Here is a 23,444-nt window from a genome sequence, read left to right on the forward strand (position 1 = left end):
GGGACTCTCTCTCTTTCTCTCTCTATCTCTCTGTGCCCCTCCCCTGCTTGTGCTCTGTCTCTCTCTCTCTCTCAAAATAAATAAACATAAAAACAAAGAAAGAATAAATCTTGAGGAGTCATTAGGATTTTTCTTGCCTTTCAAATGACTTTGTGCCAGCACTTAGCAATCCCCATTCCCAGGGAGGTTACAACTCTCCAAAATGCCCTAATCCCTTCTGCCACTGGCAAAGCATGGTGCACTGCTCAGATCTCCCTTGCAAAACGAATTACCTGCACAAAATAATGCAGGTGACTCCCAGCCAACCGACTCCCCCACAGTTAACACCAGCTCTTCTGCCTCATCCCCTTCTTCACAGGAAGCCCAGCAGTGGCCGAGTGCGGTGTGGAAGCTGGCATCTGGCCCCTCTGCCAGGTGGGGCAACAGGGAAGGACAGCATCAGCCCTGCATCTGGTCTGAGGCACGGCCTTCCCAGTCCTGCAGCAACTCTATGCCCAGAGAACCCTCTTCTACTCCTGACTCCACCTCAGAATCTTCCAACAGGCACAGCTTACTTATTTTCAGTTTCAACTGACAAAAACAGCTCATCACACCTCTAAATAAAAACTCTGAGATTTCTGACACAAATAGGATTGCCCAAACCATGTACCAAAATGAAGTAATGAAGAGATGCTCTTCTACCTCTACACACTGCAACCAAGTTAATTTTTCCCTCATCCTGAGACTTTTTTACTCAAGGACTGACTGTTTAAAACTGCTCAGGTTCTCATGTCTACCAGCCAGGGAGTGATCTGAGAAGAGTGGGACTCCTTCCTGTGATGCACCCCCACCACCAGAGACTAAGTGGAAGGTCTTACTGGAAATTTATAAGAAAAGCTTTTCAGTGCTTCTTTCCATTATGGTACTGTACAGTTTGCCACTATAGAAAAGCAATAAAGCAAAGCAAAAGGAATCATGTTACCTGGGTGGTTTCATATGGAGAAATTAACATCACCTTAAATGGAACTGGGCTGAGTGACTATTCCGCTGGTGACCACCATTCTTACATATTCTTATAAGGACATTCATTAAAAGGAAAGCCAAAGAATGTTTCTCAGTTCAAAGCAACTGATAATGGCAACAGGGCTCACGTAACATTGGGTTGGTGAATTCCATGACTGAGAGGAACACAGCCAACTAAAATGTTTAACCCAGAAAACAATGCTGGGACATTTCAACTTTTCCAAACTAAAGAAAGATAAGCGGCAGTTTTTGATGGTGAATTGGTATGTTGTTTCGCTGTTGTTGGTTTTTTAGTGTTGTTGTTTTAATTTAAAAGGATATAAAACATTTAATCATAGGTATCCAGGAACACGAGGATCAAGTGGTCCTATCAACAACAACACAGCTACAACAACAACAGAGGACTTGCAACCTGGGGCCTGTGTGAACCAGGTCTAGCTGGCTTAGATCTCCAAATAGAAAGAGAGAAAACGTTCAGTACCTTGACTTTGGCGGTACATCCAGAAAGTCGAAAAATTCCTTCAGATTCCAGGCCTGATTCCTCAACTTTCTCAAAAAACTAGAAAGCAATGATATGTTATAAAAATAAATACCTCCATATAATTATAAACATCTGAAATAATAATGATGGTGACAACAATCAATAAATTACCATGCATATATATGTGACTGGTACTTGAATGTTTTGTTCAATGTTTACAACTGCCTCTGAAATCAACAGTCGCCTCCAATTTACAAATGAAGTGGAGACTGAGAACCTCCTGGGGGTTTCCCAAGACCACCTTCAAAAGTAATGGCTCTTGACCACTAAAGTTGGTGGCCACTTGCCCACTTTAAGATCTGACTACTCTATCTCTTTCTGCAGATGGACCAATAGGAAAGATTCTAAATTTGCTATTATCAGATGCAACAAGTTTAGCTGAGAGACTACAGGAATCCTAAAAGTATGACCAAGGAGGTAGAAACTGTAAAGGTTTATACCTCTCATGAGTTCTCATGGCGATGATGATGATGATGCTGTTATAGTAATAATAATACCTAATGTTTATGGTGCACTTACTGTGTCAGATACCCCATTCTCAGAACTTTGCATCTATTAACTCATGTAATCCTCACACTGATCCTATAAGGCAGGTGCTAACCATACCCCCAACCAACTGCTGAGGAGACTGAGGCATGGGAAGGGTAAAGGACTTGCCCCTATTCACACAACACAGGAGGACCCAGAGTCTCTGCTATTTTCCTTTCAAGAAATAATGGTGCCTGGAACTAAGGTAGTTCTTGTAGGGTATGGAGAGAAATGGATATTTAGGCCAAAGAAATATGTCCATAAAAAAAGACTCTCCCATAGGAGTAGACGAATAATACCTCTAGCTGTCTTCAATGAGGAACTCCTGACCACAAGGGGAGTAATAGCTAACATTTATTGAGTTGCTAACATGGTATAAATCCAGATTGAGTTGAACTAGCATTTATTGTGCACCTTCCATTTGCTAAGTTCTGTGCTAGGTTTTTGCATCTACACAATAATATAAATTCATGTGTTGAATCTTCTCAGTCTTAGACTTTTTACGTATTGTTTTCAAACTCTGTCCTTTACCCAGAAGACAGAAGTCATAATTCTATTTCGAGGAAGGAAAGAAAATCTTAGTGTCACCATGGACTTTGGCTGAGGGTGTATATGCTGTGCTCCCTCTGACCCTTCCTCCTTGCTGGCTGTGTGTTCAAGGGCAAGGTAGCTTATCCTTTTGTGCCTTGGTGGCCTCAGCAGTAGAAAACACAGTCCCCTCTGGCTGCTTGCTGCTGACTCCCCACGCTATGATATGGATGGTACCCACACAGGAGAGGTGCCCTACAGATGCCCCCGTGCACACTGGCATATCACCAGCACCCTTTAGCTCTCTCTCATCATCATCCCCTGTCTTCATCAGCAGCAATCAATCAATCAATCACCTGACTTCAGGAGTAGCTCAATCTGAGGCACTGGGAACAAAGTTCAGAGAGAACACAATAAACAGACATAGCATTGTTATGGTGAATAAGATAAGTGTTATGCTTCTGCAGTCAATTATTTTCCTATATTACTTAAAAACTCAATTTAAAATGCAACAAGATTTGTGTTTAGGGCTTGGAATTTTAAATGTGCCACTGGATGTCACTGTTGAATAAATGCACACTTGGGTAAACCCAAGTAAATTGTTGTCTATAAAACACATGACTTAAATCAGGTATTGAGCAATCATGGTCTCAGAGATATTGGCAGATGACAGTTCAGATAATATCATTTTTCAAAACTCCCTTCCACCAAACTTCTTCTTTGTCTAAATATGCCCTATCTCCCTAGTGATACCTGAAAAACCACCAGAAAAGCTGATTTTTAGGCTTTATTAAGCTTTGTTTGGTGAATTCATTTAAATGATTACACATACATATTTAAAAACAGCCATCCTGTGAGATAGCTCAGCAAATACTTGTATAATTAGTCAATGTAATAGCTGATAATTAATGGTCACCTTATATTCTAGAGAGAATAATCAAATACTAACATATAACACAGACAAGCAACCTTTAGAAACTACCGGAGAAAACATAACAGAAGGAAGCCATGTACAGAGTATCTGTGTCCATCACCTGATGCTTTAAGGTCAGACAGTGTCACAGGTTCCACAAGTTCACAGCAAGGCAAAGTGGCCCCGGTGCTGTGGGGATGTTATGGGGATGAATAAGCAAAGCTGAAAATCACCAAGGGCCTGAGGCTTAAGAGGGCTTTAGTGTCTCTAAATCTAAACGAAAACTCATCAGCGGGTTTCCAGATACCAAGCTGCCAGCATGAGGCTCTATCCTTTCCCCATTCATTTACATTCCACTCACTTTTTGCAACACCAGGGGAACCTTCACTCCAGGATCCTTCTTTCGGTCATTGTCCAACAGGACTGTGAGCGGAACTCCAAAAATCCCAGTGTCTTCATTGTAAAATGGGCAAGAAAGAAAGAAAAAAGAATCAGAAAAGCGCTTATTCCAGTGCGCCAAAGAGTTAAAATCAGAAGAAACCTGTCTTAACTACCTCGTCCTTTTACTCTCTCAGTTTTGTTTCTTTTCAGCTGGATTCCAAAGGCATCAAAAAAGGCAGTCAGTTCAATCAGAGACAGATGGCGGATCTTCTTCATATCTTCAGAAGACAGGTCTCCTGCTTCAGTTAGACCGAATCTGGTTTTCTGGACAATAAATTTCTACAATACATATGAAGGATATTTATTTTTTTATGGCAAAGGAAAAGTATCATCCCTTCATTTAAATGTCACCTGGGCATCCTAAATCTGTATAGCAAAACATGCTACTTGTAAGAAATCTGTGAGGAGCAAGCTGTGTCATAGAAAGATTATGAATGGTTTTTAGAACATTTGCAGAACGCTCTTGTGCTACATTAGGAACAAAACAGTGGACTGAAGTGTACTACCACATTATCATCACAACCGTGAAAACTTGTTTCTTCGAAGAGACATCCTCTGTTGTCAACTGATGTCCCAGGCACCATGTGGAATGTACCTACCACGGGCACATGTGACCCAGGAATATAAGGCACAACAGCTAAGTGCTCCCAGAAGAGCTTTTGATGTATCTTTTTGGGGGTGGGGGACCATCAGTCCTTTCATCAGATACAGTCTGTTTTCTTCTACAAACTCTAAAACACGAACGAATCTCCCCACTGAATCTCACTGCACATGCCTGCTGAGACAGCAGTTACTCTCCCTTGAAAATCAAATCGAGAGGACTCCAAATATTCATAAAAAGGAAAAGTACATAGAAAGTGCCAAATAATCCTCCTATAAGTTTTGAGACAATGATATTGCTGTATTCTCTATTTCCACAATAGGAAACAAAATACAGCAAAATGAAAACAAAAAGTCTTTGACAATCCAAAAATACTTGTGAAGACTAACAAGTAAGACCTTTTAAAGGAGAGACTGTTCTCCTATAATAACCACAAGTATGCTTTGTTCTCAAAAAACCTGCTATTGAAACAAATGCTAAAGTAGAAAAATCCCAGTTATTTCAATTACAAATCTTTGTACGTTCTCCATAGGGGCTCCCTCAATTAGAGCTTTCTTGAGGTTTTTAAACCAGCCACTCATTCATTCATTCGTTCATTCAGTCGACAGCTGTTCTGTGGAACCTCAAGTATTTTAAAATTAAAACAATAAAATGCAGAATGTGGTTTGGGGCAACCTTGTCCTATAAACGCTGAGCTGTTTTACCTTCTTTCTGAGACCAAGGCCCCACATAACGGTAATATACAGCAACAACAATAGAGACAAGAACTGCAATTATTCATGGAGTAATTACCACTTGCTAAATCCCACGCAAAGTTCTTCATCAGAGACTGACCTGCACCCCAGATGACCCAAATCTCAGAAGGCGACAGACAGCCTGGATGAGGGAACTGGGGACCAGCATCCTCTCTTGGATGACTCTCCCTAAAGATTGGGAGGGATGCCCCTGAAACCAGAGTCCCACTGGATTTCCTTTTTGCCCCAGAATACTCTTAATGCCCTACCAACATGGAAACTGCTTAGGGACCAGGAGGGGCTTTGGAGTTTGACACATGGAGGTTTAAATCCTGTTTCTACCTCCTATTTGTTGATGGGCTTTGGATATATTTCTTAACTTCTTTGGGCCTCAGTTTTCTTTTTTTCTTTTTTAATGTTTTTTTCATTTTTGAGAGACAGTGTGAGCGGGGGAGGGGCAGAGAGAGGGAGACACAGAATCTGAAGCAGGCTCCAGGCTCTGAGCTGTCAGCACAGAGCTCGACACAGGGCTTGAACTCATGGACTGTGAGATCATGACCTGAGCTGAAGTCACACACTTAATCATCCCATGGGCCACCCAGGACCCCATGGGCCTCAGTTTTCTCAGCTGTAAAATGGGAGCAGTCACCGGGTGATTACAAGAGGATACCTAATGCAGCATCAAGCTGGTAGAAGGCACTCAGTGAGTCTTACAGTTCTTGCTCTGCCCTCCTGCTCCCCTCCATCATGGGGAGGTTGTCTGGGAACGGTCTCTAGGCTACCTAGGCAAAGACTGCCAGTTTTTATATGACCCATTCCTTTAGCCATGAAACTGCCTGACCCTGCTCATCATGCCTCCAGCTCTCATCAGCATAGAATATTCAGGGCTCTACATCATGAATGCTTCACAAATGCATTTATCGAGTAGCCAACAGATCAATGTAACATATTTCTTGTAGTGGGCTTTTAAGATAGAATATCCTGGAGATATATATACATACATACTGAGGCTTTCAGGATAATGAAGTCTATAGCTCTACTTGCCTATTCCATAATAATAATATAAACTCTTGAGTCTATATTTGATGAATTTTTAGTACCTGTCCCATTAAATGCTCACTTCTTATTGTAATGACTGTGACTTTGCAGTACCCCCTTCTGATATGTGGCTTCTAGAGGTACAACTAGGTATACAGTTAGAATCTGCACTAACCTATAAGTAAAGTAATGATATAAAGTGCATGAAAGCACACAAGCCAGGAAATCCTATTTCTTCTATAAAACAGTATTCAAGCGTATACCCTCACAACTCTTCCTCAACCTAGTCCTGTTAGGCAGGCTGTGCACTGCACAATAAATGGTGCCCTGGTGTTATGCAACACCGATGCCTGACCTTTCCTCTACACACAGATGTGGGTTTTGTTTTGTTTTGTTTTGTTTTGTTTTAAATACTAGTTTGTCCCATGGAAAAGTTACAGGAAGTTACTGGAATAATCATGAAAGGCTTTACATACAGTTAAGGCGAAGTCGTCTTTCTTAAATTCAGACTTCTTAAATTTGTTTCTTTTTGGAATCTCTGTAACCATTTCTGAATAAGATACTTCGAAGGACAGCTCTTCAGTTTCTGGCGGAATGTTCTTTTCCAGATAAACATCATCTAAAAAAAAGATGCATAATATTTTATAAGTCACTTAATCAATTACAATCATTTCCTGTAACGTAAGTACAAAATATTTATAAGTTAACTTATAGGCATGTCAGAATGTTTACATCCAAGAAAGCATCAGACTCACTCAGAGGATTTCAGTTAAAGGATAATGTGGGGTCATCAGATTTCCATATGAATGAATTTCTATAATCATTATCCAAACAAACTTCCTATTTCATCTCATGTTTTTAATCTTACTTTTTACATCTCATGAAAGGCACTAGAGGATTACTAGAGGAAAGCCCACAAATGAGGTAGATCTATGTTACCATGATATTACAGTTAAGTCCACCTAAACCCAATGTTGCCACTACTGGGGAAGCAGAAGCTTAAGGCAGAAGGAGGAAGGGCAGAGACCCCACTACACTTCCTGCCTAAATTCATTTCTCTTACTGTTTTTCCCAAACTATGGGATTTTTGTCTCCTAAGATGTGTTCAAATTAAATTTGGACTTCACTGCTAGGTTTGTTCTGGTAAATTAATCCAAATTCTTAGGATCTGATTTGGTTACCTGACCTTGTGTGCTGTTTATTAAGAAACAGCCCAATGGGTATAATGTCCCACATAAATATTTTCCCTGAGGTAGTTTGGAATGTGAGACAATAGATTCCTTGACCAAAAACAAGTGAATCCAGAAATCATCTGAGTAACCCTAAACTCTAATATCTGACTAAGATTCTGGCTTGCCATTTTTTTTTTTCATTGCTTGGAAAAATTGTTCACATGCAATGAAAGACCAATTTGATTACAAAAAGAGAACTCATCTTTTCTACCCTCTTCTATAGACAGTGACCAAAGGACAACCAAATAGAACAAAAGGAACAACAATGAAAAGAAATAAGAGAAGACCTAAAGAATCTTATGTTAAAACCTAAATGGGAAAATTTGCAAATCAACAGTTTGTAAAGTTCTGAACTGAAATACTGATTAGTATTAGTATTTTTGATTAAAAATACAATAAATGGATGCAGTAAAAACTTAAGAAATGGCAAAGGGGGAGTTTTGATGTTCACTCCTCATACAGAGGCTTGCATTTAAAGTGGAAGAAGATGAATTGTTAAATAATACTCTAACTTCTTATAGCTCTATACATAGATTTTTTTGGAGAGTGGTGATTACAGTTCTCCAAACCAACAAACCACCCCCAGTAGACTTTTATCTCTTAGAGGTGTAATTTGAACTGAATAACAAACATCAGAACATTTTCATCACCCCAACTCATTTGAATTTAGAAGTTAATGCTAAAAGTATGAAGCTCTGTTGTATATAAGAAGAGGCACATATTTAAGGAAAGGTTCAAGGACTCACCAGAGTAGGGTCTTGAAGGAGCCTACTTCCTATAAGGAGGATTTCGGATTCCATACTGAGCCCCTGGAGCATGCCCAATGCTCAAGTGGAAGAGGCCCAGTTAAAAGCTAAGCCTGTAACCTCGTATGTTATAAGCTTCTCTGGTGCTGCTTACACTTGAGCGTAAGTAGAGATTTCTGGAAGTGTCCTACTTCCTGGACCACTTATAACTATTAAGCAGATCCAGATTACTTGTGAAAGAGACCTCAAATCAAAGACACTACCCAAGTGAGTACTTTCTAAATGATGTGATGGTGGTGAAGGAGAAAAAGATTCTGCTTCCAATTTGGCTCAATTAATTTTGTCTGGTGTGACAGAATGGGGTGTTTGGAGCTGGCAGGGAGTGAGTACTAGAGTGACAGAATCAAAATGGGAAGAAAAACACACACTCTGCCTTGACAACGTTATTGGTAACTGTGCTGAATGCCAGAACAAAAGCAAGAAGACACAGCTTAAGTTCAATAGAGAAGGAGGTGTTGCTCACCACTCACTGCATTCTGAACTGACTGTCCAGGGTCTGGAGATCCATTGGAATGAACTGGTAGAGCTGGAATGGTCTCAAGTATAGACTGTGAAACAAGGGAAGATGAACACAAGACATTATATCATGTAAGTACGGACTGCCTCACATGCCAATCTGATTTATGTTCTGCAGTTTACAAAAGTTCTTTTCACACCAAGCAATTCTTGATTTCATACAGGGCCTGCACCTGATTTTCTGCTCCTTTGTTCAATCCAGAGCCATACAGCTCACACAAGCTTCTCAAAGGAGAACTGTGTCAAGGTCAAAATAACTGTGTCTTCTTAGCTCTGGAGAATTTGCTATTCATACCCTTCCTAAGATGTAGAAATTACAATGCTTGATGTCACACAGTTTGACAATTACAGTATTTGTTATTTTTGGTGCAGTAGCCACACATTTTAGGCTTAAATTCCAGGTGATGGGGGCACCTAGACAGCTCAGTCAGGTAAGCATCTGAATTAGGCTTAGGTCATGATCTTACGGTTCATAAGTTCGAGCCCTGCATAGGGCTCCACACTGACAGCGTGGCAGTGTGGAGCCTGCCTGGGATTCTCTCTCTCCCCTTCTCTCTCTCTGCCCCTTCCCCACTTGCATGCATACTCTTTCTCTCTCTCTCTCTCTCAAAATAAATAAATAAACTTAAAAAAAGAATTCCAGGTGATGACATAGCTACATGGCTAATGGAAAGGACACTAGGGCCACACTGCTGGAATTCTAATCCAGGCTCCCCCACTTGTTGTGCGACCTTGAGCAAGTCACTTAGGTTCTCTGTTGGTAGAATATTCAAAGAGTTATTATGAATTTCACATGACTTGTCCTGTATAAATTACATCAAATAATATCTGATACACACTGAGCACCATATGGGGGTTGGCTACTGTTGATGATTAACATATTAATTCCTTCATGACAAAATAAAGAGTGATAATAACTACCAAAAGCCTAAGTATGCTCTTCTAGTCCAGCTTCTAATTTGCTAGTTTCTTCACTGAGATCCTGCCAAAGCATTGCCCTCCCCTGCAATATTGTCAGGAGTTGAGTATCTTTGTAAAGCACCCTTCAAGTCTGGAAGGGTACTAGTAAAAAAAAAAACTACACACAAATCTATCATTTCTGCCAATAGAGATTTGAATGTGGGAGTTATTATCTATGAATGTGTGTGACGATGAAAATCTGCTATTCAATCAGCAATCTTTTCAGTATAAAGTCTGTTCATTTTTTCCACAGAGCCTGATGTTATTTCTTTTATTCTCATATTTATTTAGCAATTACTGAACACCTGCTTCATGAAAGATCCTTTATCATGTGCTACAAATTACACAAGGAAAGTCTAAATTTTTGAGCCTTGTGTGTTCTTTTTCCTATTTTATTTCAAAGGAGATAACACACTTGTAATTGTGTAAAAATCATGTAAAGACATGGCCAATTATTAAAACATGGATGCCCAATTACTGGAACTGGTAGGAGAATGAAAAGACATAAAAAGGTCTAAAGCCACACAATTTACTGCCAATCAGATTTCTGGTGGCTCTAAAAACCAATCTGTACACTAAAATCCTTAAAATGATATGGACCACTTTTCAGTGGTCTTCTGAAGTTTTCAAAAAAAAAAAACTTTCTCAAACTTTTAAATGACTCACCTATGGTAGACAACAGTCTTGAAAATGGAGAGGCATTTATTTACAGTCTGAAACTGATGGTTTGGGATGTTTAGACCCTAGTAGATGCCAACTTCTTAATCTGTGAAGTGGAGAAGTATCCACCTGCTGAGTTGGTTTACTTGGCCTATAGCCAACCTACTGGACTGAAGGCATGCATGCCCTTTGTAATGTAAACTATTCTGGGACTATCTTGGGGGAGGCAGAAGTTTAAACTGTGATCCCTGCTCTCGAGCTATTCATAACGAGGAGTAGAGAGTAACATTTATGGAACATTATTGAAAAACGGTCAACCCGCTGTTAAGAGCTAATTTCTTCTACAACACAACTGTGTGTTTACTGGAGGGTAATGGAGAAGGAAGAGGTGCAGCCTGGAAGGGTTTCACCCAGAGGTGGGTAAACTGGAACTGGAATTCAAAGCTTGATGGAGAGGACTTACAGAGCCAGAGGAGGCTGGCACAGGCATTCAGACACGAAATAAAGTTAGAAAGTTCAGGTATGGAAATACCTGAAACATTTCAGCTACCAACCAGGAGAGACTGGTTTACCAGGAGTTGAGGCAAGGTATTATAAAAACCTGAGAAATAAATTACTCAAGACAGTCAACTACAATTATGGAAGGCTCAGAAAGCCAGGCAGAGGAGCTGAGACTCTCATAAGGGTTAAACCAAAACAGAACAGAACAAACAAAAGAACATTTAACACAATTCCCCATGTTAAAGCAGGAGAATGACATGGTAAGAATGAAAAAGGAAGATAAATCTGCTAGTGAATGGACCTTGAGTTCTGAAGTAGGTTGAGTGAAAAGGCTAGGTGCTCTGTATTTACAGTTTTAAAACATCCATTCACCCATTAAACACACTAACACTAGCATCGTTTTTAAATCTTTACTAGTTATTTTAATATATTTCAAATGTTAATGCCATTCCTATTTAAAACACACTTCCTCTGCTTGTCGATAACAGATCCTACCATTTCCCTATGTGCCTGACCACAAGAGGCTGGGCTTCAATGGTAAGGAAAAGGAACATTTTCCAGCCAGTGAAACTTGCTCTGCTGTCCAAATCATGTGGCACTGGGATTGGAGAGTATAACTTATGGGGGATAATGATTTTTCAATTCCAACCTGTGAAAGGTTGGCACTACCGCTGGAGTTCTTTCAAAACCAGACTTTGACTATATGATATTTCCTTCACATTACAGAAACACCATACCAAACATTTTCCATGTTCATTACTTACAGGAGCTGTTTCTGACCTTCCAGACTGGCTGTTTCCTTTTTTCTCAAGGTTTGAGTGTGTGTGTTATAACTCTATGTATACAAGTTGCCTTGAATCAATACAGGTAATAAGGTTCCCCTTCTTCCTCTTCTGCACCTGAGATCAGAACTGATAAATCTACATCTTACTAAATTCTCCATAACTACTCTTTTTTTTTTGAGATTGAAATGTAATTAACATACAGTGTTATATTGGTTTCAGGTGTCCAATATAACGATTCAATACTTGTATACATTTCTCAGTCCTTGTTGAAGTTAAGTGTACTCTTCATCCCCTTTATCTATTTCACTCATCCCCCTGCACCTCCCCTCTGCAACCCCAGTTTGTTTTCTGTACTTAAGAGTCTGGTTTTTTGTCTCTCTTTTTTTATTTTGTTCATTTGTTTTGTTTCTAAAATTCCACAGACGACTGAAATCATATGGTATCTGTCTTTCTTGGTCTGACTTATTTCACTTAGCATTATATCCTATAGGCCCACCAATGTTGTTGCAAATGGCAAGATCTCATTCTTCTTTATGGCAGAGTAACATTCCATTGTATACATATATGCTGCATCTTCTTTATCCATTCAGCTATTAATGAACACTTGGGTTGGCTCCATATCTCAGCTATTGTAAATAATTCTGCAAACACAGGGGTGCGTATATCTTTTTGAATTATTTTTTTCTCTTTGGGTAAATACTCAGTACCCTAGAGATAAACTTAAATAAGTCACATTCACTGACAAATATGCAATCAATTTTAAAATAAAACATATAATAATAATTATAAAATCTATCCAAATGCGAATTTAAAGGCATTCCAATGATATCTTAGATTAAAAATTAAATCACATGTGAAATTATAAGCTAAATGTTAGACAATAAGAACAATAAATTCCAAAAATCCATGATAAAAGCTAAAATATTATTCAGAGATTAATTCTTGCCCTTAAATGCAAATAAGAAAGATCAAAAATAAGTGTTTATAATCCAAGAGACTAGAAAAAATTATACAAGACCAAGAATGAATGAAAAATAAAGATTAAATAAATTAACACAACAGAAAAAGTAGGCTTCAATAAAAAAGACAGTCTTTTTAGCACATAGTGTTGGGAAAACTGGACAGCAACATGCAGAAGAATGAACTTGGACCACTTTCTTACACCATATACAAAAATAAACTTAAAGTGGATGAAAGACCTAAATGTAAGACAGGAAGCCAATGAAACCCTAGAGGAGAAAACAGGCAACAACCTCTTTGACCTTGACCACAGAAAATTCTTATTAGAAAATTCTTATTTCCCCAAGGTAGGGGAAACAAAAGCAAAAATTAACTATCATCAAGATAAAAAGCTGCACAGAGAAGGAAACAATCAACAAAACTAAAAGGCACCTGACAGAATGAGAGAAGATTATTGGCAAATGACACATCAGATAAAGGGTTAGTATAAAAAATCTATAAAGAACTTATCAAACTCAACACCCAAAAACCAAAAAATCCAGTGAAGAAATGGGCAAAAGACAAGAACAGACACTTTTCCAAAGAAGATATCCAGATGGCCAATAGACACATGAAAAGATGCTCAACGTCACTCATTATTAGGGAAATATAAATCAAACCACAATGAAATACAACCTCACACCTGTCAGAATGGGTAAAATTAACAGCTCAGGAAACAACAGATGTTGGTGAGGATGTGAGAAAAGGGGAACACTTTTGCACTGCTGGTGGGAATGCAAACTGGTGCAGCCATTCTGGAAATAACTATGGAGATTCCTTTTTTTGAGAACAGAGCTACCCTACGACTGCAACTGCACTGCTAGGTATTTATCCAAAGGATACAAAAATGCTGATTCAAAGGGGCACATTCAGGGGAGCCTGGGTGGCTCAGTCAGTTAAGCATCTGACTTTGGCTCAGGTCATGATCTCACAGTTGGTGGGTTCGAGCCCCACCTCAAGCTCTGTGTTGACAGCTTGGAGCCTGGAACCTGCTTTAGATTCTGTGTCTCCCTCTCTCTCCCTGTTCCACCCCCACTTGTACTCTATGTCTTTCTCTCTCAAAAATGAATAAAATATTTAAAAAATTAAAAAATAAACAAAGGGGCACACGTACCCCAATGCTTATAGCAATGCTATCCACAATAGCCAAATTATGGAAGAAGCCCAAATGTCCATCAACCAATGAATGGATAAAGAAGATGTGGTATATACATGCAATGGAATATTACTCAGTGATTAAAAAGAATGAATTTTTGCCATTTGCAACAATGTGGATGAATCTAGAATGTATTATGTTATGCAAAATCAGTCAGAGGAAAAGAAATACCATTGATTTCACTCATTTGTGGAATTTAAGAAACAAAACAGATGAATACAGGGGAAGGGAAAGAAAAGATAAAAACAGAGAGGGAGGCAAACCCTAAGAGACTCTTAAATACAGAGAAAAAAACTGAGGGCTGCTGGAGGGGAGTTGGGTGGGGAGGAATAGGCTAAATGGGTAATGGGCATTAAAGAGGGCACTTGTTGGGATGAGAACTGGGTGTTACATGTAAGTGAAGAATCACTAAATTCTACTCCTAAAACCATTATTACGCTGTATGTTAACTAACTTGGATGTAAATAAAAATATAAAAAAATAATTAGAAAAGAAAAAGTAGGCTTCCTCAATTAAAGGAAGTGATTTCTTAAAAAATATTGCTGATACAGACAACAATTTACATTCTAATTGGGATAAAAGACATAAATATTAGAAATAAAAAAAGGGCAAATAGCTGCCTCGCAGAAAATTTAGAAAGTATATGCCTAAATAAATATGTGTATATATTTGTATACATGTGTGTACACACACTCAAACATCTACATATATTAAAATGATAAATAAATTGGATATTTTGCTAGAACAAACATACATTACCAAAACTCATACCAATTGGAATATAAAGGAATATAACTTCAAAACCATATCCATTGAAAAAGTAAAGCACTATATCTACATTGATGCCAGACCTTGGAGGTTTCATAAACAAATTGCAATACAAACTTATATATAATAGCTTTTATAGATTATATATTTACACCAAAATTTAATATATGGCTCCAAAATACTGAAAAAAACAAAAAACAAAAAACCAAGCTTCTTAACACTTTCATACCAAGGTCACTATAACTCTGTAACAATGAAAAGAAATTATATATATATATATATATATATATATATATATATATATATATATAGGCTAATCCCATTTATTAGAACAGCAGTTAAAAAGGCTAAAATTGGGGTGCCTGGGTGGCTCAGTTGGTTCAGCATCTGACTTTGGCTCAGGTCATGATCTCACCGTCCATGAGCTTGAACCCCGTGTCAGGCTCTGTGCTGGAGCCTGCTTCGTATTCTGTGTCTTCCTCTTCCTGTACCTCTCCTCTGCTAACGTTCTATCTCTCTCTCAAAAACGAATAAACATTAAAAAAGTGTTTTTAATGCTAAAATAGTAGTAAATGATATATTCTGCATTGTAATAAAAGAATAATGTAACACAATAAGTAGGGTTCATTTTTATCAACAAAATTATAGTTCAATATTAGAAAGACATCAATAGAATTTCCTTAAGTAATTGCTTCAAGATGAAAAATATATTTATTTTAATAGATGATGAACAATTATTTTATATAATTCAACCTCCATTTCTAATAAAAACAACTAGATGTCTCAGAAACCTAGAACAAATAATATTCTACTTAACAATGAAACTTAAAAGAATTCATGAGAAAATCAAGAACTTATTCAAAGATCCCCATAATTATTATTCAATATAATCAGTGATTGTGATCGGTCCAATTAAACAGGGAAAAGAAATAAAATGACTAGGGATGCCTGGGCGGCTCAGTCGGTTAAGCCTCTCTTCTGACTTCAGCTCAGGTCATGATCTCATCATTTGTAAGTTTGAGCCCCACATCAGGCTCTCCACTCTCAGCACAGAGCCTGCTTCAAATCCTGTCTCCCCATCTCTCTGCCTCTTCCTCGTTCACTCTCTCTTAAAAATAAAAATAAACATTAAAAATTTTTTTTAAAAATGACTATTTTAAAGATTGAGTAAAGAAAACTTTCACTATTTCAGATGATATCTATAAATTATAAAATCAAATGAAAAGTTCTTAGAAGAAGAATTTTCAGAAAGGAAGCTATAAAATATACTCTCGTGAGAAATCCAAAAATTTACTTCCCTTACAGTGCCACAAAAACAAACTAGAAGGTATCATAAAAAAAATCTACCATTAAAATATCAATGAAAACTATTAAGTTCCTAAGTAATTAATCAATAAAAAATGTATAAGAAAGAATATTATGAACTTTTATTGAAGAGCAGAAAACATAAATAAGTGGAAAGACAATTACTATTTCTCAGTGGGAAGAGTCAGTATTTTAAAATGTGAATTTTCTCCCCAACATTAATCTTTAAATTCAATAAAATTCTTAGTGAAGTCCTAACAAGACTTATTTAATGGCTGGTTATAGAGTCATCCTAAGCTCACTTGGAAGTAAAAATTCCTGAGAAGAAAGAAAATTTTGATCCAGAACAACAAGGGTGAACACACCCCAAAAGACATCAAAAACAAACCACAGAGTCATAGTAATTAAGATAGACCCCATACATACAGAGGTTTCAATTATCATAAAATAACATTTCTAATGTACATAAAAGATGAAAGATTGAAAAAAAATTGATCAAGCCAAGGTTATCCTTTTGGAAAAGACCAAGTTAGGTTATCTACTTTATACCATTTCACAACGTAAACTCCAAGGGCAAATTGTTGGGGCCCTCTGAAGTCTTGAAGATGACAATGAAATGTCCTTGGGAATTCACCCTGCCAAGTAAGATATACTTTACAGAAGTCATGGCCAGGACCCCTGAAGTCCTTGCTACCACTTCACTGAATTACTAGAAATCTTACCATCTAGAAGAAACTGCAGAACCAACCTGGGGTGCCAATGCCTCCTTATAATCAAGAAGTGGAGAGGTCAAAATGTATTTCCCCGGTGGTAAGAAGTTCTAGAACGATTTTCAGTATAGGTGCAGTAAGGGTTAAGTTCTCATCTCTCTAGCAACTAGCCAATTTGTTCAACATTTCTAAATAAAGATATCTGAGTAACAAACCATCCAAAGTAAGTCACACTGGAGACTGATACAAATCAGATTTTTTTGAGTCCCAATACTGACACTTTTATTTATATCATAATTAGCATTCAATCAGTTTTCAGAAAAAAAAAGATTTAGTTTTTTTTCTTTCCTTTTAGAAAATCTGAATGATTAACTTACTCCAGGAAACACTATCTATAACTGCTACACGAGACCACGGTCTTTCTCTTATACTCTCAAGCTTTCAAGTATCCTATTTGCAGACAATATGTGCCTAACAAGGATTTGGTGAATGAATGAATGGATTAATGAAAACCTAGAAAATAAGGCCTACCCAAAATCCTCCCCCTCAGCAACTCAATTATGTAACCATTCTGCTTCAAGTGCTACTTGGTGTGTGCATGGAACCACATGCAGTCCTGTGTTGGCTTTTATAAAATGACTGGGGCAGTAAAGTCAGCTAGAGAGAGACGAGTAAGGTGGGTCAGGAGTGTTTATGTTAACTAGAAGACGTGGGGGAACCTCAGTAGGTGTTAAACAAGGCTCGCACTTATTGTATCTATCTATCTATCTATCTATCCATTCATTCATTATTTTACTTTTTATTTATTTATTTTTTAATATAATTTATTGTCAAGTTGGCTAACATACGGTGTATATAGTGTGCTCTTGGTTTTGGGGGTAGATTCCCATGATTCATCACTTACGTACAACACCCAGTGCTCATCCCAACAAGTGCCCTCCTCAATGCCTTGCATTTTTATAGATCAATGACTTTCAGCTGTGGGAAGGATGAATTTGAGGGGTATAAGCTAAAGTCAGGGACAGATCACTTAGGAGGCTATCTCAGTAATACAGTAAGATGATGAGCTTCTGTACTAAGTAAGTAGTTACAGGAAAATAGGGGAGTAGCAATATTCTAGAATGTAGAATATTCTGGAATGCAGAATATTCCAGAATGTAGAATGTAGACATATTCTTTTTTTTTAAATTTTTATTTATTTTTGAGAGAGACAGAGCACAAGTAGGGGAGGGGCAGAGAGAGAGGGAGACACAGAATCTGAAGCAGGCTCCAGGCTCTGAGCTGTCAGCACAGAGCCCTATGCGGGGCTCGAACTCATGAACCGCGAGATCATTACCTGAGCTGAAGTCTGACGTTTAACTGACTGAGCCACCCACGCACCCCTAGAAATATTCTTTATAAGGCAAAATCCATAGGTCTCAGAGATGAGCATGTAGAGGGAAGCATGTAGGTAGAGTTGACGCTAATGCTTAGGGATGGTACCCTGGGCACATGGTAGCATCACCAGCCAAGAGAATATATAGGATCCTATGCAAAGCTTTAGGCAGGAGTCCCCAGTCGCAGGCGCACAGCACAACTCTGAAAGGTCTACTGTAGGTAACTCCTCATTTTAGTAGTTGTCAGAGTTTGTGAATGACTTACTCTGTTTTCAGCCATCAGTACTGGAGATTATCTCTAAAACAGAGACATCCTCACTCGTTTGCATTCCAATGCACAGTCTTAAATAGGATAGTAGCAGCTGAATTTAAAGCCAGTAGGTCAGACACTGTGGGTAACCCCTAACCTATCTGTGCCATAACCTGTAATGCTATTTATAAGTTACCCATCGACGAAGACACTCGCATTCTTTTATGCTTTTTATAGATCACTGTAGCAAAGCAATTTCAAAACCAAAACTCTGAAAACACAACAGAAAAGCTCCTTCACCTGGGGCTAACAGCTTTGTCTCTCTGAACAGTGGGGATCTAATGTGTTATGCATGTGAACATCAACTATCCTTTCTCTCAAACTGGACGCCAGATGACAAACTACTGCCCAGAGGGACTTGTAAATGCGCCCCCTCCATTTGCCTGACTAATGGGCTCTTGCCTTCCAATCATCCTGTCATCAAAGAACTGCTATCTCATTTACCAGGGTCTCTCACTTCCTCTGGTCCATTGTAACCCCCCTGCCAGAGCAGTTACAGAGAGACCCCAGGCGGGGATCCCCAGTGGTTCTGGGGAGGGGGAATGATGAGACTTTCTGAGAAAGAAAAGTACAGAATCTGTCTGAATTGGAGGATTTATATGGGTGTGATCTAAGGCTGGAAATGTAGGCAACAGTGCCTTCAATATCAGGATGAGGGCTCTTTAATTTATCCTGCAGGTAAGAGGACCTTTGGGTCAAATGGCAGAGTTAGGCTGGATCACTGGTGTGAACTCAGCCCAGAGGACCAAAGGTAAATTCCTCCGTGCTTGATACATGTAGAGAACATCCTTTGTTTTCTGACCATAGAGGTATTAGTTTATGGAGCCCTCTTTTAAACTAAGATCTAGTTGTTCCTCAGTTTTGAGTCTCCTACTTCCTAACTGTTCCAACACTGGTGGGTCTACTGGCAGCTGTGGTTTCTTTGCAATCTCAGTTCAAGTTTTTCTTATCTGTTTTGAGGAGATTGCTTCTTCTCGCCTTGAACTTGCAGTTTTGCCCTGATGTGCAATTGTCTTGGCATGTGACGACTTACCACAGAGCCACTCCTGGGAACTGTAAAACTCCCTTCTTCATCTGGGGACCCATCTGACAGGGCGGTACTGTTGAGAGAAGCATCATCTGGCTAGACGGAGAAACGAAAGTACCATTCTTATTCAGGCAGACACTTCTAATGTGTTTGTGTCCTGCACTGTGTGTATGTATTTAGATGTGTGTGACAACATACAAAGTCGTGACTGCCTGGGCAGCCCTTCAGGGAACATTACCGTGAGTGCCTAAATGCCAGGCCCTCTGGCCGACACTGGACAGACGCTGGCCCCCGTAGCAGACACTGCCGTTGCCCGCCACAAACTCCCTTTGCTTTAACAATGTCTTGGTGTGGTTCCAGGGAGTTAAACCAAAGAACTTCATTTCCAGGATTCGTTGCGGCTAAGAGTGATCACGTGACAAGTGTGGTCCATGAGATGCAAGTGTAATTTTACCAAGAGGGCTTCCGGAATGGCTGAGGCTTTCCTGACCAAAAAAGAATCTGGTCAGCTCCTGTACACTCATGACAGCACCGCAGATGACAGCCTACAGTTGCCGGGTATCTTGCTCGAATAAGCATGATGGCCACGGCAAAGGATGGCAGGGGCAGAAGATCAAACCCACCTGGGTTTGTGCAAAGGTATCAGGTGAATGCCCTGTCAGACTTGGACCTCCAAATCAACATGTGAAGCAAAATAACTCCAACGCTTCCATTACACATGGCCGAACACAAACCTGTCTAATCTTACTTTTTAAACACACCCTATGATTATCTTCTGCAGTGACGAGAATTCAGCAGCAACTGCACCACATTATGTTTATAAAGCTGGAAATAGATTTTTGCTTTAGCAGACAACAGCTTCACTAAAATTTAAGACCTCAATATTCTTTTCTTTACTGAAGGAACCTTACTGCAAAATACGATGCATTTGATACTTATGAATACATACAGTATTCTTTTAAAAAACTGTTGCTCACCTTGCTTGACCACATTTTCTAAATTTCTTTTTTTCTGTAATTTTTTAACGCTTATTTATTATTGAGAGACAGAGAGAGACAGAGCTTGAGAATGGGAGGGGCTGAGAGACGGGGAGACACAGAATCTGAAGCAGGCTCCAGGCTCTGAACTGTCAGCACAGAGCCCAATGTGGGGCTCGAACTCACAAACTGAGAGATCATGACCTGAGCCGAAGTCGGATGCTTAACCGACTGAGCCACCCAGGTGCCCCTCTAAATTTCTTATAGAGGACAGGCATTACTTTACAAGGTGAGAAAAGGGCTTTTTTTTTTTTTAAGGGACAAATAAAACACAAGAACTAGTATAAGAAATTTAAGTCAAGATGGTGAACTGACAATTATCTACCCTTCCTATCCCCAATCACTGAAATGGCAGAAAACATATAATTTTTTAAAGGAAGACTTTTTTTTTAAAGGACGACATTTTTAATAGCACTGGGAACCAGTACAGAATTCTACAGCAGACCAACTCATAGAAATTTGTAGATGAAAAGAAAATAGAATGCGTTTGGTAAAATAAAAATCTTTACCCCGAGCAGCATGAAAGAAAATTTCCAGAGAGGGAGAAGAAAAACAAACAACACAGAATTGTACAAAGACTAGGAAAGAGTCCCAGGTACATAGTTAAAAAATGTTTGCAAAATAGGAGCCAAGCAGACCAGCTCCTAAAATATGTAGACAGCCCCTAAATATAACCGAGGAAACCCTCCCAAAATGTAGTCCAAATAAAATGAACTAACTACCTTGGGCGGTGGGTTCCTATTGTGAGTATAAGGGTCTGAGAGAGAAGGAAATCAGGAGGCCACAACAAGAGTCATGGAGGGGAGACTGAAATGAAGTCAGCTTTGCCTGTAAGTAATGACTTAGGTCCTTCATCCTTCATCCTTGGCATCCTTCGCATCTGGGGACAACGTTTACCAACCTACCTGCCTCCTCTATGCACCTTAAAGCTAAGGACACTCCACTCGCTCACAAGAACACACAATCAAAATTTTGGCCTTCAGAAAAATTGATCCACTCAAGTGCAAAGGAAACATACAGCAATTTCCTAATTGATTAAAAATTAATAAAGTCCTGTGCTATGATTCTGCAGAGGATTTTGAGAGCCCACAGGGCTTGTAGTTCCACCTGAGAGTGTGCTGGTACCTTCTGCCTTGTGGAACACTTTCCACCCTATGCCTCCTTGGATGGAGTCTCGGGTGGATTACCTCACCCTCTTGCTGTGACAGGATTCTCAAGGACAGTGTTATGAGGGAGGGACTAGGGAAAGAGATGGGAAAAAACAACCTGGATCCGTAGTCTTCGTACAAAGCTCTCTCTGCAGTGGACACAAAACCTAAAACCTAAAACGCTTGCTGCCACCTAATGGGAGATATGCACTTTCCTGATCAGATGGTTCTCACACTCGGGCACTTCACTGTTTGTGTCACTTATTATTACACATTCTAAAAGCTGGCATTTCTCCACTTAAGAGGTTTATATTTGAAAAATAACTGGAAAAAAAACCCTAAATATTTATATCTTAGTTGATAGTGAAAATACTGAAAAAAAATTTTTTACATGGTAGTCTGTTGTTTTTCTGTATGAGCTTACCCCCAAGGACCAAGCTTTAGCTGACGACATCCTCCACTTGGGAGACACACACAAAAAATTAGTTTTTGCTGTTGCTTCTCCCTATAGACGCTTTTTTTAAAAGATAGAATTTAGTTAGGGGCGCCTGGGTGACTCAGTTGGTTAAGCGGCCAACTTTGGCTCAGGTCATGATCTTGCAGTTTACGAGTTCAAGCCCCACGTCGGGCTCTGTGTTGACAGTTCAGAGCCTTGAGACTGCTTCAGATTCTGTGTGTCCCTCTCTCTTCTCCTCCCCTGCTCATGCTCATGCTCTCTCTCTCTCTCCCTCAAATTAAAAAAAAAAAAAAGAATTTAGTTATTTTTGATTTACCTATTATTTCTTTCTGAGTTTATGAGCTATGGGTGATGGCCTGTGGGTAGGTTGTCTGCCAAAAATCTAAATTATGTTGCATCTTTACCCAAGAGAAATGATGAGAATACACATCCTTTATATGATATGAATGTTCATTGTGGTAACATGCATAATTGTTCAAAACTGGAAACAATCCAAATGTCTATCACCAGGTGAACAGATATACCAATAGTATATTTATGCAATGGATTATTGATAGTAATAAAAGGACCAACTTCCAACACATGCATCAAATGGATGAATCTAAAAATTATTTTGAGTGAAAAAAAGACAGACACAAGAGTACATTGTATTTATAATTCTACTTATATGGAAGTTAAAACCAACCTAAGGGTTAGAAATCAGTGCAGGGCTTGCCTGGAGGAGGGGCAGGAGGATAAGGGAAAGGGCCCCAAAGAGATTTCTGGGGTGATGGAAATTTTCTCTGTTTTGACTAACTTGTGGTTATGTGGGTAAAAACATATGTTAGAACCAATTGAATTATACACCTAAAACACACGTATGTATTGTTTGTAAATCTACTTCAGTAAAAAAACATAAAAATATTTTGATTCCTTAAAAAAATGTGATTCTTTGCAGTACCTGGGTGGCTCAGTTGGTTAAGCGTCTGACTTCAGCTCAGGTCATGATCTCACGGCTCACGGGTTCAAGCCCTGCATCAGGCTCTGTGCTGACAGCTCAGAGCCTAGAGCCTGCTTCAGATTCTGTGTCTCCCTCACTCTCTGCCCTTCCCCCGCTCACTCGCTCTTGCACAAGCATGCTTTCTCTCTCTCTCAAAAATAAACATTAAAAAATATATTTAAAAAAAACAAATGTAATTCTTCTCTTCAGAGTGATTTAAGGGGCTATGGCTACTCTGAACCAAGAGCCCACTGCTACAATAATGGGAAAAAAGAAGACCATGTTTACTGAAATTCAGAAAAAGAGTGAGATAAGCTACAATAATACCATCGTGACCAAGAAAAAACTATTAATCTGCAACATAAAGATGAAGAAATCCAAGCAAA

The 23,444-nt window shown here is 39.0% G+C and overlaps 1 protein-coding gene across 7 annotated transcripts in view; it reads right to left on the bottom strand.

Moving 5' to 3' along the window:
* The window catches only part of ARHGAP28 (Rho GTPase activating protein 28), a 226,245-nt gene that overhangs the window by 38,003 nt on the left and 164,798 nt on the right, over window positions 1–23,444 (bottom strand). For 6 of the 7 annotated variants that reach the window (XM_047827012.1, XM_047827011.1, XM_047827007.1 and 3 more), the window contains 6 exons: window positions 19,444–19,533; window positions 8,828–8,912; window positions 6,803–6,945; window positions 4,067–4,232; window positions 3,874–3,965; window positions 1,484–1,561 (listed from right to left, as the gene is read on the bottom strand). In XM_047827012.1, the coding sequence (XP_047682968.1) occupies window positions 1,484–1,561; window positions 3,874–3,965; window positions 4,067–4,232; window positions 6,803–6,945; window positions 8,828–8,912; window positions 19,444–19,533 (654 nt within the window). The remainder of the gene's footprint in view (window positions 1–1,483; window positions 1,562–3,873; window positions 3,966–4,066; window positions 4,233–6,802; window positions 6,946–8,827; window positions 8,913–19,443; window positions 19,534–23,444) is intronic. The other variant, XM_047827008.1, reaches the window with a different exon arrangement.

Source organism: Prionailurus viverrinus, chromosome D3 (assembly GCF_022837055.1).
Source record: "Prionailurus viverrinus isolate Anna chromosome D3, UM_Priviv_1.0, whole genome shotgun sequence".
Lineage (NCBI taxonomy): Eukaryota > Metazoa > Chordata > Mammalia > Carnivora > Felidae > Prionailurus > Prionailurus viverrinus.